The sequence below is a fragment of the Scaptodrosophila lebanonensis genome, unplaced genomic scaffold, assembly GCF_003285725.1.
Source record: "Scaptodrosophila lebanonensis strain 11010-0011.00,11010-0021.00 unplaced genomic scaffold, SlebRS2 tig00001412-arrow-pilon, whole genome shotgun sequence".
NCBI lineage: Eukaryota > Metazoa > Arthropoda > Insecta > Diptera > Drosophilidae > Scaptodrosophila > Scaptodrosophila lebanonensis.
Window position 1 is genome coordinate 4,908,888 of NW_022060739.1, and position 16,270 is coordinate 4,925,157.

Genomic DNA, 16,270 nt, shown 5'->3' on the forward strand with positions numbered 1-16,270 from the left:
GTATAACTCACATACGTCTTTGCTTATTTAGATTGCACTTAATTATACTCCCTTGATACTTACAACTAGAGTTCGTTACAGATAACAATAAAAAATTCCTCACTTACTTTATTCATCACAAATTTTTCCAAAAAGTCGAAGCTTGAATGAAATATTACATTTGATCAAATTTTTATGTTTTGGAGCTTCGACGCTACCCAATTTGAATTGGGAATACAATATCAATTAATAAGTGGCTACTCCCATCGCATCGATTCATTCGATAAGTGTGGGTGTAACAATTAAGAAAAAAGTTAAATTGGCATCAAAACATAGAGAATTTCTATTGTACATATGTAAGGAACAAATAAAGATAATGAACTATCTGGGAAAAAAACCCTTAACACAGAAAGAATTCGCTTATCATTGTCGTTACTTATTAGGTTTATTTGCTGCTACTTTTGTCGTACTCTTATTGAGAATACTTTTGAAACGGGATTACAATATCGATTAATAAGGAGCTACTCCCCTCTCATCGATTCATTCGAAAAGGATGTGTATAACAATTTAAGAAAAAATGAAGATGCGTTCGAGACATAGAGAATTTTTCTTTTGTACATTTGTGTAAGCGGTAAATAAAGATAATGAAATATCTGGGGGGAAAAAGCAATAATACAGAAAGAATTTACTTATCATTGACGCTACCAATTATGTCTATTAGTTGCTATTTTTATCGTCTAATTATTGTGAATACTTCTATAGAGCTCTAACAATCAAGCACATTCTCGTAATAAGCATAACAAGCATATCCAAATACGTCTGCGATTCAGTGTATAGAAATGGTATTCTGTACCGATGATGTACTGGTAAGCTTCCACTGATTAGCTTTGTGTATGCGTCAAAGCGAAAGTGTTGACCAATTCTGTCCAATTCTGCAGGCGTGACTGCCCGACTACCAAGTGGCGTTGCGTGCGTGAGTTGCTCCTTCGTCAAATGTTCATTAGACATTTGCAAAATGCCAAAAGCGAAAGTTACACAAAAGTTGGCAAGCGGGCGCATGAGGGTCGCGAGGGCGTGCACTGCTGGTCAGTAGAAAAATATGATTTATGATGTTATTGTTGCAAGAGTTCATTGCGCGCTAATTTATTACACACGCAGCTACCGCCCGATCCCCTTACGCTTTCGCACTCCAGCACACTTGGAATCTCAGCCTGCGGGCAGCGCGTGCTAATGTCGATGGTTTTAGGGACCATAGCAACCAATTATGCGCAATATTGAGAGCTACCATGCAAAAGCGAAAACTAACTTGAGTAAGCGAACGCAAATGAGTGTAAGCGAGCGCAACTGGATAGGTGTCAAGGGTTGTTTGAATGTTGTTTGCCAAATCGCGCACAAATGTATGCTACAGTTTTTATGTTAAGCCACTTAAGCGCAAATTCGCAAATTCCCAAAAGCACACATGTGATCCAGCTCCAGTGGCTTTTCACAAACTGCAGGCCATTTGCAGCAGCCAAAAGCGCCAGCGCCAGTAAATTTGTGATAAACGACAGCTGTTGAGCTGCACATTCAAATGATTATGAACAGAACAGCAGCGACAAAAGCAACGCATATGAAATGCAACCAAAACCACTCGCAAAATCGTCAACGACGGGAGGAGCAAGAGCAGAAAAAGAGGAAGAGCAGAAACAGCATCATCATCAGCATCACTTAGCAACAAAAACAACACAAATGGCAGAAACTGCGGGCACACGCGGCACTTGCTGTTCACCATAGCGTTGCCTTCGAGTCCCACGGAGTCCTGCACTTTAAGAAAAAAACTTTTAGCCACTGCTTAAATGGCAAGCCTTTTCAACATTTTGGAAGAACTTTAAAGTGAGCTGGAACCTAGTTACGCCTGAAATTGATATAATAGATTGTTAATGGCAAGTTCGCAAGCTTGTTATACTTGTAACTAATTGTTAAAAGCTTTTCGCAGTAAATCCTGGTTCTCATATATAAGAGGCCTATCAATTTATATTACACTTTGTAAAAGTAACGCAAATTGTTTTAAATAAAGAACTTTGTTTTACGTTCATACTACTTGTACATATTAATTGCAGTTCAACTCACAAAAGCATACCTTGACTGCCGAGATATACTTAATATAAGATAGTCATAAGCTAGTCATCGCCAAAATCAACACAACATACCAAGTAACAACAAGAAAGCAACATTAAATGCGAATTGAAACAAAATTGAATTGAAGTGATGCTGTATTTTGGCTGTGTTTGTCGAATTATCCTTCAATGAAAATATATTATATGTCAATGGTAATCCTTCAGGCTAAGCTTCTAAACTAATTAAACTAATTGAATTGATTTTGTCATTTTAAAATTTGAAATATTCGTGTCAAAGTTATGGAGGGATTTACCAAGCCACTGAAGGAAAAAAAACTCTGTGGTCTCATATCTAAAATTGTCAATCTGTCGTGTTATTATTATATTTATAATTTTTGCAGTAGAACTGAAGATGAATATTATTTAAAAGTGTACTTCCCAAGTATTCAAATAATATGAGTATGTATATCTGTAATTTTCACATAAAACTGAATTGGACTTGGATAAAATTCTGGCATCTAATTAGAACTTAACAATAAAAATAAAAACAAAATGCAAATTATTTAGGCCTTTATCGATGCGAGAAGTATAAAAAAATATATATTTTTGTGGGTAGGTGCTGCATATTATTTATATTATAATCTGTATTTAGATTTCAATTATTTTTAAATTAAACTAAAAACTGTTAATATCTTATTTATTTATTATCTTATTGATCTTAATTGATTGAACTAAGTACGAAATTTTATGAGTTGGGCGCTCATAGCTCTAGCGATGGTTCTATTCTAATTCTTATTCTAAATAATTTAAATTATAATTTCAAATTCACAATCTAATCCTTGTTCCTTCGCGATATTACTAACCTATGAAGCCTCCCAATTGAAAATAACAATTTTTTCATATTTTCAACATCAAAAATTTTCTCTGAGTGGACGTGTTGAGTGATGTGTGATACTGCAAACGGCAGCTTCTGTATTTTCGCACAAGATTTTTGCGCTGCATAGCAAACCAAATGATCAATTGATTTGCATGCAGTAGAGCTTTGTGTGCTCTGTGCTCTTGTTATTCCCATTCTCGCTGCATTTTAAGAGCTCCCACTTTCTGTGTCTCCACGCTCCTCATCCCCAATGACGCGTGCACATAAAATCTCGACCAAGTTCTTGTAAATGGATACACAGACACAGCTTTGCTTAAAGCGGCGTTGAATTTATGCCGCTGCGGCTTTAAGGGAGACAAGACAGAGTGGGCGGGGCAGAGAGCTTGTAAGCAACAGCACGCTGGGGGATTGCCAAGTAAATCACGCCAAGCACAAATTGCTTGAAGTTGAAAACATTCACACACACACATACAATCACACATACATACTTATGTATATACATATGTGTATGCCACGGCCTTTGAAAAATGAAGACAGCAAGAGTTGCAAAAGTAGAAAAAATTGAATGAATGAGCTAAACCAAAGAGCGGCAAGGGCAAGGGCTAAAAGGCAACCTGGCACATTGCTGGTCGCCATTCACATCCTCGTCCCCATCCTCGCCCTCGTCGTTTTGCAGGAAGTGGCAGTAAAATCATATTACCCGCATAAAGCACACGAATTAGTTGCCCATTTCAACGAAAGAGAGCAGCAGCTGAAAGTACAGGAAGTACCTTTTGCAGCATGTGTGTGTGTGTGTGCATATATGTATGTGTGGTCACATATATACTTGTGTGTGTGTGTATCTATGTTCCACACATAACCCTCGCATACAATAAATCGCAAAAGTATTTTCACAAGACAAGTCTTTCAAGTTAAAAAAAGAAAACATCTTTATTTATCAAATGAGAAGCTCAACGCTGTTCCATTGACTTACGTAAGGTAATTTTTAAAAAATAAACAGACACATTTTTTAGGCAAAATGTTTGGAATTTTTTTAGAAATCCATCAGTGTTTGCAATGAAGGAGCTTTAATGTAAATTTACTGCTACTTTGCTGTTTATTTTAAGAAGAAACCTGTTGTATTTGAAATATTGTATTGTATTGGGAAATACACAAAGAGAATTATTCGAATACATTCAAAATATGTTATGAAATTTGATGAAAACTCTATGTACGAGTACTTATTTATTTACTATAAAAAAGACTGCGAACACATAGAAAAATATATAAAATAAGTAAAAATGTTAACTTACATGTTTAAATAAAGTTAAGAAACGACTTGGGGATATTGATTTGCATTTTTTAGGCCACTATGTCCTGAATCACAGCCAAATTTATTTAAATTTGATTGTTACACTTAACAAATAAAGATTTCACTTAGAACGAATAAGAATATTTTGATTTTATAATATATTTTTAATTAATGAAATATTAGGCGTAAAAACATGCTAACTTTCTTGTCGTATAGAGGCCGATGGGAGCTCACAGCACTTATAAAAGATATAATTCCATGTCTTATTAGGAACCCTAATGGACTTTTGTGTCGATACCTTGACAAGCTTCCATTATTGGTATTATTCTACCATTTACTCGATTCCTTTGCTAAACAAGAAATAAAATCTACTATCACTTTACTATATTACTACTATACTAAGTCGTCCGGCATTCGTAGTGTTAATACGTTATTATTATTTATTATTTTTGTAGACTTGATCTGCCATAGAACTGCAGCTGAATATTATTTGAATGACATTAAAAGTAAAACATATTCTTGTCTCTTGCCTGAGCCTGCCAATTAACCTCTTAATCTGTGGCAATGCAAGCAGAAATTAAATATCTTGGTTTACCACAGACTTATGCCACATAATGTGTTTTTAAAGATTTACTACTTTTCTACAGCACAAATAGGAAATAGAAAATAAAAAGGTGGAACTTCAAAAAGCTGAGTTTCCTCTACACACTCACGTACACACCTATATACTAATACAAAGACAGCTCCTGTGCACTACCCCATATACGAGTACTGTATTGTGTTGAAGAAAACCGAGCTGCAACAAAAAAAAGATGGCGAAAGAAAATGAAGTGAAGCGAAAGTCATTTACTGCATTTTGTGCAGCTTAAGAAAACCTATTTCCAAGACTCTGCCGGCATTGAATGGAGGAAATGGGAAATATGAGGGGCAAATAAAAAATAATCATAAATATTGTATATTCAAATTTCTGCTGATTAAAAACACAAATGTTGTGCAGGAAGCAGGATGGAGGAGGAGGAGGAGGAGCAGCAGCAGCAGAAAGTTCGTGTCGAGTATACGCCATGTTGGCACACAAAAGCTCAGCTCAAAATGCGCATAAGCTGCTTTATGTCAGGCTCACAAGCATATTTATGTAGCACTTTACTAGTGAACAGTGGTCGGGGAGCTCAGTGACAGAGAGACAGGCAGACAGACAGGCAGACAGACAGACAGACCGACCGACAGGCAGATAGACAGAGGGGGGACAGAGACAAATTGCCGCTGGCAAAAAGTATTCTAAGCACTCGTTGCTGTTGCTTCTACTGCTGCTACTCCGCCTTTTCCTCTTTTTCTTCGTTTGGCAGCTTTTCCTTCCACTTTGCCTGCTGCCAACGTAGTGTGAAAATAATTTCACGCCAGGAAACAAGGTTACAAAAAGGTGTTAGAACAGCGCCTTTAAAGCGCTCGAGGTTGTTTCAACTTTTCCATGAAAGTTGAGCGATTTCAGCACCTGCCTGCACCCCGCATCCACCCCCCCCCCCCCCCCTCCAGCACCTACCGCTCAAACATTTTTACATTTTTGTCTTTTTCTGTTTTTTTTTCTCGCTTTTTGGCAACGTACACAAAAGCACGGCATAAAATTAAAAGTTAAACGCTCATGAAAGCGCAAAGTCAATAAAAAAAGTATCCTAGACAACTCGACTACTACTCGTTTAGCAGCTCTGCGCTGGCAATACTAAAATAAAGATAGCAACTATGCTGAGCAGTAGAGAATGGCAAATGGCCGGGCGTAGCTGATAGCTGGAAGGGGAGGCACAGAAACACATACACACCACCCCATCCCACCCATCCCACGCATCCCACCATCACAGTGCAGTGAAGAAGAGAATGCAGAGAAAATCTTTTAATGCGCTCGAATTTGCATAGCGAAAAATTTTAAGACACAAACAGCACCGACTACAATATGCAGAGAAGTGTAGAGGGAGAGGCAAGCTCATGGGCATGGCTAATTGTGCCTGTGTGCCTGGCAACTCTGTTTGCTGGCAGATAAAAACTCTATAAACGGACGACAGTCGACCAATAAAATGCAAAAAGTAAAAGCGCTTGCATTTCTGTTCTTACCGAATGACTGAGCTGACAAAGTTTGCTTTACTAATTGATGCACTGGCACTTATGTACTTTTCAATTACAAACCAGTCAACGAACTAAGACGACTAAGAAGATTGCACAACAATGTCAATAAATTCCGTTAAAGCAGCCACCCAGGCACAGCAATCCTACAAATGGCCAACGGCGACGACGAGCAGGCAACAGCTCAAATGACAGTTACTGACAGCCACAGTCCCCCATCCCCAACCCCTACGCTTTATTCAAATGTAACTGCTTATCTATGCGGCTGATTAAACTGTCAATGCTGCCGTTACGGAACAGCCTCCCCTCTCCTCCTCCTCGATCGAGCACCAACGGCAAGTCCAACTATAATTGCAACAATGCGCCAATGTCCCATGTCCCATGGCCATCGGCATCACATGGCCATAGCATTGAGAATTGGCAAATATTAATAGACAGCCAGCGAACCAATTGCATTGCCAATTCCAACTGCCTGCTCGATACTGCCCTGATGGAGGTGCGTTTGAGGAAAAGTTACCTTTAAATCAATGCGACAAAAAGCACGCATTCCAAGAGTATTTAAAGCAATATTGAAGCCAAATACACATGTTAGCGTTCAGTTATAATGATTGCTGATCTGAAAGTATCCTTTATAATTAAGGTTCTTAATAATTTGTGAAGCAAACTATATAAAAACTGAATAGATATAGTATAATTGACTTTATTTTTGTCAACAAACATTGACTGACATTGGAGGAAAATATATGAAAATTATAAAAAGAAGGAAATTAAGGGTAAAGTTATCTGAAAATATGCATCATAATTGATTTTCACATTAGATCTATTAGTTTTAAGCCCGGCCTAACCTAAATATATAAACATATTTTGAACTATAGTAACAGTTACATTTTAAATTTATAGTTTAGTGAAAATAAATACAGAGTTATTTTATTATAAACTAGAATACACATAGATTTAGAAATATTTATGTTATCTAAATAAATGACAATCAAAAGCAAACGAGATTCGCCGGCAACAAATATTCGCATATACCCTTTACTTTGTCTTAAGATTATGTTTAGTTTATTTCTCTGGACATTGACCCCAATTTATCTTTTTTGGAAAGCATTTTCTACTTACTCTATTTTCTATATTTTGTCAACCAGTGTCATCGAAGCGCGACCCTCTACTAATGGAAATCCATCAGTTATAACTACAAAATGTTCAATATGCAATCTAATTGCACATACTTTAAAAATAATCAAGTCTTTGATACAAAAACTATTTTGAAATCATATCCTTTCCATGCCCGTCAAAAAGAATTCTCGGAGCAATGCTCGATTTGGATTCGTTTACTGGTCACTTCTATTTCTGTAGCATATGGACTACAATACAAAAGAGGTACCTCTACGAGTAATTAAATTATTATTGATCAAAAGAAACAAATCACGCAAAATAAGTTTAAATGTAAAAATGACATTATCATTTTATTAAAGCCTAATGTTTGTTTAATTCGCTATTTAATCGTATATATTTGTATTAAAAAGATAAACAATGCATTCATTCTTCTTCTTAAATAATTGGTTTAATATTTGGATGGTTTTTTTCCTTTTTTGTATTTAAGTTTTTATTAAAATCTGGATAAGAATTGGAAGACAACTACATTGCTGGATAGGCAACTAAAATCTTTCCTATATTCTGCACTCGGTATTAGAAATTATTTTTAAATTTAAAAAACTATTTATATACATCATTTATGAGTCATAATGTGTATATATACATCTACTTTTTTGACATGGAAGCATGGAATCTGTATATAAAACAATCCAAATAATGAAAAGAACAAACATTTGCCAATTATATTTTTGGAACTTTCTTTCAAACTCACTTCTCACTTTTCACTTATGTACTGCACAAGGCAAAAATCAATGTGAAAAAAATTATGCAAAAACGATTTTTTAATTAAATTTGAAGATTTACTGGTCGAAGCAAGCAAGCAATAATGCCAAAAATTAAAAGCTGTAAGAACGCATTCAAGTGTGGATTATTTTGCGAAAGAAGTGGAATGCGAAATGTGGCACGTTTTAATTGCAGTGCTGCCTCATTAAAGCAGTGAATTTTCATTGGAAATTAAATTTTAATTTGAACTTAAAAGCTTTGCTGTGCGGATATGCCCCAACTTAGCAACTGAGCCGCCAGCTATGGCCAGGGAGGTGGTGTGTGAAGGGAAACGGAGGCAAGTTGTCGATACGAATTGCAGCAGCTTTAAGTGCTCGAACACACACACACATCCCATTATATTGTGTATTGTGAAAATTGTGAACATATTACTAAATTATTGCAGTACATTTTTGCCACGCAACGCACAGCATACAAATTGTTGGCCAACGTTGGTTGGCTGTGTGCGGCTGATGTTGCTCTTATTGTTGTTGGTTGTTGGTTGTTGTTCGAACTACCAATACACATTACGTACGCTTTTTGGCTCTAATTAGTCAATTTATGTATGTGGAATTTGCTAATTTGTCAATATGGCACCAGCAGGGGCAATTCAATATGTACGTACATATGTATGCTGGTCGCACAGTGCGTATGATTAATATTTAATTACATTATATGTATGTATGACTTCTAATGTGCAATACACTCATGCATATATGCATGTGGCACTGTGTGTCTGAGTGTGTGTGTTTGTGTTTTGCGTGTTGTTGCAATATATATGACCAAAGAAAATTAAATTAAAATTTATACATTTTGAATTCGGGCAACCATCGTGTGTGAACAACGCAATAATTACATGCGGGAAATGAATGGGCCCGTGCCATAAAGGCACATTAGCAAACGGGGCGTGGCAAGCGACACAATTCCATTTAGCAGCATATAGTGAACCATGCACAGGACATAAAGTACCTACATGTCTAAATCAGTAGCGGTCGTTGCAATGCCAAATGAAATGTAGATACGATTGTATAGAAACTCGTAAAGTTTGCACTCGATGTGATCGGCTCATTGAGATAATTCGAAATTAAATTAAATACTACTATATATTCCACACTGCGCTAAAGCTCTGCGCATGGCGCTGATGCAAGGATAACAAATAACACAATAAGAAGTAAAACAGAAGGGTATTAAATCTTTTAATTAGAAATAAATTACAAAATCGATAACATGGCTTAAATGACAAATATTCAATTTCAATTTATTCACATTTATTAAAAACATTATGAATTAACAAGTAAGAGGTAAGGACTTCTTAATGTTAAGAGTACAAGCAGCTTAGCCTTTTCTACTTTACTAAACAAAAAGGAGAAATAAAAATGGTTAACAACAATCGACAGTGTAAAGCGGAAAAAATTAAGCTTAATAACTTACAAGTTTTTTAATATTTATAAATTATATATTATTTAAATGCAAGTATGTATGATGAGTACATACATCTATTATTGAATCTAACGTTTAGGCGAGCAATCCTTTCTGCAACTAATTCAACGTTTACTATTCTTAAATGGTACAGAAATTAGATTAATATACTGTTTTATTTGTTTATTTATTTATTTATTTATTTATGAGTAGGAACTGCAAAGGCCTTGTCAGACTGATGATATAACAAGGGAATTATTTGATGAAATCAAGTGGTAAATTATAGGAGTATACTGATCTTAATTCTAAGTCTCTAAGTCTGCCGCTTTTAAAATTAGTTATTATTGTTGTAGATATAATATAGACGGAAGGAAGCTGACTGCTGGAATCCAGTGTATGCTTCTGGATAGGGCCGGGTAGGCGTAGAAAAAGTGGGTCACCGTTTTCTCCTCTTCATCATCATGAATGCTCCGACAAAAATCCGTTGTAGGGAACCTGTAGTATCTGCTTAGCTTGCAGAGCTCGATGGCCCAGATTTGATTTGCAGCAATCTCAAGGTGGTTAAAAGCTACTACTCTTTTTTGCACTGATCAGACGATGTATTACAAGTGCCTGAAATATAAAATATAAATACATATACAAAAGGAAGTACAATGTAGTGCTTCGACCAAACGTTCTATTAGAACTAAGAATAAAAGAATAGTTATAGATAAGTGAAAAGCATCGCCTGATGCTTATTTCTAATTTTACCCGGTGTTACAATAATTATGTTACAAGTATATATTGTCATGTAACGTTTATTATAAGATCAGCCATTCTGAAAGTAAATAAAAATGGGGAATTGCAAAAAGAAAACTACGTCCTCCTGGTAAGCCTAGAAGCTGAGCATAGCTTGAATCCTTATTTCTGCTGTTCATAGCACACATTAAAGCTTGTTTATGTATGTATAACACCAAGATTTTGAATTCTCTAAAAATTCGGAAAACAGTTGTTGAGGCCTTTAGTTAGTTGAATAAAAAATGACTTTTATTGCTTTGTACAAAATATTAGTTTAATATTCGCCTTGTAGCTGCATGTTGTTTTCAAATAAAAAACGAATTTAATTGATTGTCATTTGATTTCTATTAAAAACTTTTCCTTTAAGCATTTTTAAGAAATTAAAGGAAATTCATGTAGGACCATTAAAGTCTTTTTTATGTCCATTCTATCTAAGAGCGTTGCTATATAGTATTTAAGTGTAGACTTTCGCCATTAAATCGAAATATTTGAGAACTCTTGAAATACATCCCAGACACTCGCATTAGATACGTCATTTCTTGTTTGTGGCGCTATGCGAGTCCCACTCGAATCGAAATGCACGTCACTTGTTCACAACTTGCCGTGGAACAGCGCATTGACAGCCCAAGGCTATGGAAAATGTTCTTTGAGGTGACACCAAGCCAAGTCAGCGCAGGCACGTACAAGTAACTGCCAAGATGCTGCAGTTGCTGACACAAATCCAGCAGCACCGCCACCGCCACCGCCACATCCAGCACCACAACTACAATAATAATAGCAACCACAACTACAATAATGCCAAATGCATGTTGCTTACAACTAAAGTAAATTTTATTTAAAGCTTCACAACTGCTTAAAATTTGCTTATCACTTGGCTCTGCTCAGCAGCTTGAGATTCAGATTCAGTTGCAGCCCCTTTGGTCTCTGTATTTGCCAACCACTCGTCCTGACTTCCGTACAATTATGTCACACAGAGTGTTTGCTATGCATATAAAGCAGACTAACAACAACAACAACAGCAACAACAACAAGTTAAACACTTTATTTATTTTGCTTCGCTGCATGCGCAGCGGATGTGAGTCGTTTGTCTTGAAAGTTTTCACATTAAACGAGCAGGGAGTTTTCCAACTACAATGGAGATGTGTGAGTATGGCCAACAACAAAAACTATACTCGTACATTGTATATATGGCGGCTATAATGGAAGGCAACTAGGCACAAGGGCAGAAGGGCAGAAGGGCAGGTGGGGTAGGTGGGTGGGCCAGCCGGCTGATGCAACTGCAAAGAACCAGTTGAATGGGCAACAGTTGGCCATGTCGTTCAAGTGGATGCCACTGGACGATAACAGGCGCCATACCGAGCAGCCAGCCCCAAGTTGGCCAAAGAGCGAGTACTGGCATTTAAGAACTTTTCAAATGTGGCCATGTGCTCATAACTGGCTTTGATTCGCTGTGTGTGTGTGTGTGTGTGTGTGTGTGTGTGTGTGTGTGTCCGTGTTTGAACACTAACTATACACAGGGGAGACCATTCTGGATGACTGAGCCCTTTAATATAAAGGTAAGTATATTGCGCTTTGTTCTTCATTGCCAAAAGTTCAACAGTCCTCAATTCTTATCGTACCAACTACACTTTTACTATAGACTAAGAAAAAAATGGCCTTTGGAAATTGAGGCCGGAAAATATTGAATTAAATATTGACATTGCTACAATTTCATTAAAAATAAGAGAGGAAGCTGGACAGTGAAACTCCCTGCACACAAACAAACTGAGTTATATACATATGAGCCCATAGTTGAAGCAAAAAGAAGAAGAAAAAAAAAAGAAAAGGGAACCCGCTCCTGCAGTTTGTGGGCATAGTACTGGAATGCAATTGTTTCGCTAATAATGTTTCATAGAGTCAATGAATGAAAACAAATGTAAATAATCACATATTAAATATTAAATAAAGTAAGGGCATAGCTTGTCGGACTGGCCAATAAATATACCCCCACCGAGTCAGTGATTATCCACTTTTTAGACTTAATTAAATTTTTTTTTTATTAAGTATTTTTATTTTAATTTATTATTTCAAAATAATCTTACTTTTTATTTACTTTTTATTAGCATTTCTTAGTATCCCTTTTTATGTTATTAGGTCTAAAACCCTCTCTGGCTACACTCCCCCGTGAATCGGCGCATAGCTGGGAGTAAATAAAATTCTCCCACCGTGTCGGATTCGATATTAGACATTCTTCTAATTCCTAAAGGCTTTTTTATTCTTTAGTTGTACTTAGTTAAAGCTCTCTATTGTATGGACTTTTTACATTGACAGCTTTGTTTGTCATTGAAATAAATAAAATGTTTGGTCTATTTAGCCTTTTCGAAATGTTGACAAAATTCTGAAATTAATTTTCCAAACTCTTTTCTTACTATATGAGAACGTTTTCTGCTATTTATAGCTTAGCTCAATATTTAAATAAAATGAGAAATATATGATTTAAAACACTTACTTGCAACCTACATACTTCGTTTCATTTAGATTTGGATATTTGGCTCCGACTCACCGCTGTTGATAAAACATGGATTCACCATTATAAAGCGCCATCTCATATATTAGCAGTTGCCATGGAAATATTCAAAAGTTACGCTTTGAACTGCTCCAGCACCATCCTCACTCTCTAGACCTAGCTCTTAGTGACTCATTTTTATTCCATAAGATACAAGTTACGCTTGGGGGACAGAAACATTCATCAAATTATTTTGAGATTCTGGACGGCGACTAAATTCCGGATGGATTGAAGGGGTGGAACCATCGCTGAGAGAAGTGTATTGAGTTAGACGGATACTATGTTGAAAAAATTTAAATGCTTAAAACTGTTGCACCACTGTCAGGTTAGAAACACTCCGGACAGCCCTCGTAAACACAATGAAAAAGTGGTTATACAAAGCAAATTAAATGGATGTCCGAAGTACTGAGTTATCCTTACTATCGATATGGCACTGTACATAGAATGTTTGGCACACATTGCTGTCGCCAACAGTCTAACCATTTTGTTTGGCATTCGAACTTACCACCACTTTAAAGGCCTAAAGCGCCTCTTGACTTTTTAGTCCTTAATACTCGTATTTGAGGCAGAAATAGATCAAAAGTCGGTCACAGAGAGAGCCGACTCGACCCTGAGAATATAAACACACATACACGCACATAATCGTAAAGAGAAGAAGTTGGTTATACATTTTGGGTGTTAGGACATTTTTATTGGTCATTAGTGCGAGCCTCTATCGGCATTCGTAAGCATTTACACATCGTTAAACTTTCATTTCCGGCCAATTAAGCGCATTTTATGTACCTTCAACCCATCCAACAAAGCAGACCCACACAGACACTCACACAAATAAGGCCTAACCTACATACACGCGTACATTCAAACCAGCAACGTTGGCTAACCTCAGCAGTCAGGAGTCAGGAGTCAGCAGCAGCAGTCAGGAGTCAGCAGTCAGGAGCAAGCAGTGAGTGGTCAGCCATTTGACCAAGTCATCGTCATGGCCGTCGTGAACGTTCTGGTTGTCAGCAAAATGTTTTGTCGCCTTTCACAGGAAAATGACCACAACAGGAGACCTGAGGCCACACGCTGCTCGGGTCTTTTATGGTACGGCGATGATGGTGATGGGTGCCTGGAATGTTTGCTTTTGTGCGACGCTTCGTAGGCAGACTGGACATATTTAATGGTCACAATACAAATAAGAACTGGGCGGGCGTTTCTTTGCAACTCACTTTTGTTTACTTTTCAATCAAAAGTCAATAGCAAGAAGTTAACGCCAAGGGCTAGACGATTGTATATAAGAAAGGCGCAGGCAGGCATGGCAAAGCATTTCAGTATTGTTCCGCAATCATGGCATTCTGGGCTGCCACTCGCGGTCTGACACCACCCTCGAAGGTTCCGCCCATGCTGAATCCCAATCAACGTCAATTTCTCGAGGATGAGCTGCGCTTTCGTAACAAAATGCAGTTGCTCGCCGGCGAACCGATTCACAACCTGGACGATGTTTATGTGCGCAAAGCGGAAGCAGTTGATGATCCCAACGAGTTGGATAAACACGACTCCTTCTATCACACAACCAAAAGTCTGTTGGTGCTCTTTCAAATCATGGGCGTCATGCCCATACATCGCAATCCGCCGATAGACAACATGCCACGCACTGGCTACTCCTGGCTGTCGAAGCAGGTCCTCTGGGCGGTCTCCATCTATACGTGTCAGACCACCATTGTGGTGTTGGTGCTCCGCGAGCGTGTAAAAAAGTTCATCAACAGTCCCGACAAGCGTTTCGATGAGGCCATCTACAATGTCATTTTCATTAGCTTGCTGTTCACAAATTTTCTGCTGCCCATCGCTAGCTGGCGACATGGACCCCAAGTGGCTATTTTCAAGAACATGTGGACGAACTATCAATACAAATTCTTCAAGACCACCGGTTCGCCCATTGTGTTTCCCAATCTCTATGTGCTGACCTATAACCTGTGCATATTCTCCTGGCTACTCAGCATCGCCATCAACTTGTCGCAGTACTTTCTGCAGCCGGACTTCAAGTTGTGGTACACCTTTGCCTACTATCCCATCATTGCAATGCTCAATTGTTTCTGCAGCCTGTGGTACATCAATTGTAATGCCTTTGGCACGGCCAGTCGCGCCCTTGCTGATGCTCTGGAGACCACAATTCAGGGAAGTAAGCCGGCGCACAAACTAACCGAATACCGACACCTCTGGGTCGACTTGAGTCACATGATGCAGCAGCTGGGACGCGCCTATTCGAATATGTATGGCATGTATTGTCTCGTCATCTTCTTCACCACCATCATTGCTACCTATGGCTCGATCAGTGAGATCATCGATCATGGCGCCACCTACAAGGAAGTGGGTCTCTTTGTCATCGTGTTCTACTGCATGGGACTGCTCTACATTATTTGCAATGAGGCGCACTATGCTTCGCGCAAGGTCGGCTTGGATTTTCAAACGAAACTGCTCAACATTAATCTCACGGCTGTGGACAATGCCACACAGAAGGAGGTGGAAATGTTTTTGGTGGCCATAGCAAAGAATCCACCCATCATGAATCTGGATGGTTATGCAAATATTAATCGTGAGCTGCTCACTTCAAACATATCGTTCATGGCTACCTATTTAGTGGTGCTCTTGCAATTCAAGATTACTGAGCAAAGGCACTCCAATCACGCGCAATAGGTTTGCATTTTTCACTTTTTAGCTGATTATACCCTGTACCCGTAGGGTAAAAAGGGTATATTAGGTTTGTGCAAAGTATGTAACATACAGAAGGAAGCATCTCCGACCCCATAAAGTATATATATTCTTGATCAGCATGACGAGAGAAATCGATCTAGACATGTCCGTCCGTCTGTCCGTCTGTCCGTCCGTCTGTCCGTCCGTCTGTCCGTCTGGATGAACGCGAGGATCTCAGAAACTATAAAAGCTAGAATAACCAAAGTTGGCATCCAGATTCTCCTAGATCCGAGTAAGGACGAGTTTATTTTTTTTTTTTTAATTTTCCCCCCCTTCCCCCGCTGCAGAATTTCGTCAATAGCGTCCACATTTCAAATGCTACCTAAACCAAACTTTGCACACATAATTTATATATAATTGTCTACTGTTGTGGAAAATTTTATTCAATTCGGTCAATTCTAAGAAAAGTTATTAGCGAAACAAATTCTCGCCAGTACAACCCTCACAAACTGCAGCAACAAGTTCGCTCTTCTTCTTCCTCTTTTTGCTGCTGCTATGGGCGCATATAACTCAGTGACGGAAGTTTACCT

At 37.9% G+C, this 16,270-nt stretch overlaps 1 protein-coding gene across 1 annotated transcript; it reads left to right on the forward strand.

Moving 5' to 3' along the window:
- The first annotated feature begins 14,336 nt into the window (after nt 1-14,336).
- LOC115631503 (gustatory and odorant receptor 21a) lies at nt 14,337-15,534 on the forward strand. Its single transcript, XM_030528263.1, is given in 2 exon segments — nt 14,337-15,491; nt 15,493-15,534. Coding segments are annotated over 2 exon segments (1,197 nt in total).
- Nucleotides 15,535-16,270: the final 736 nt, after the last annotated feature.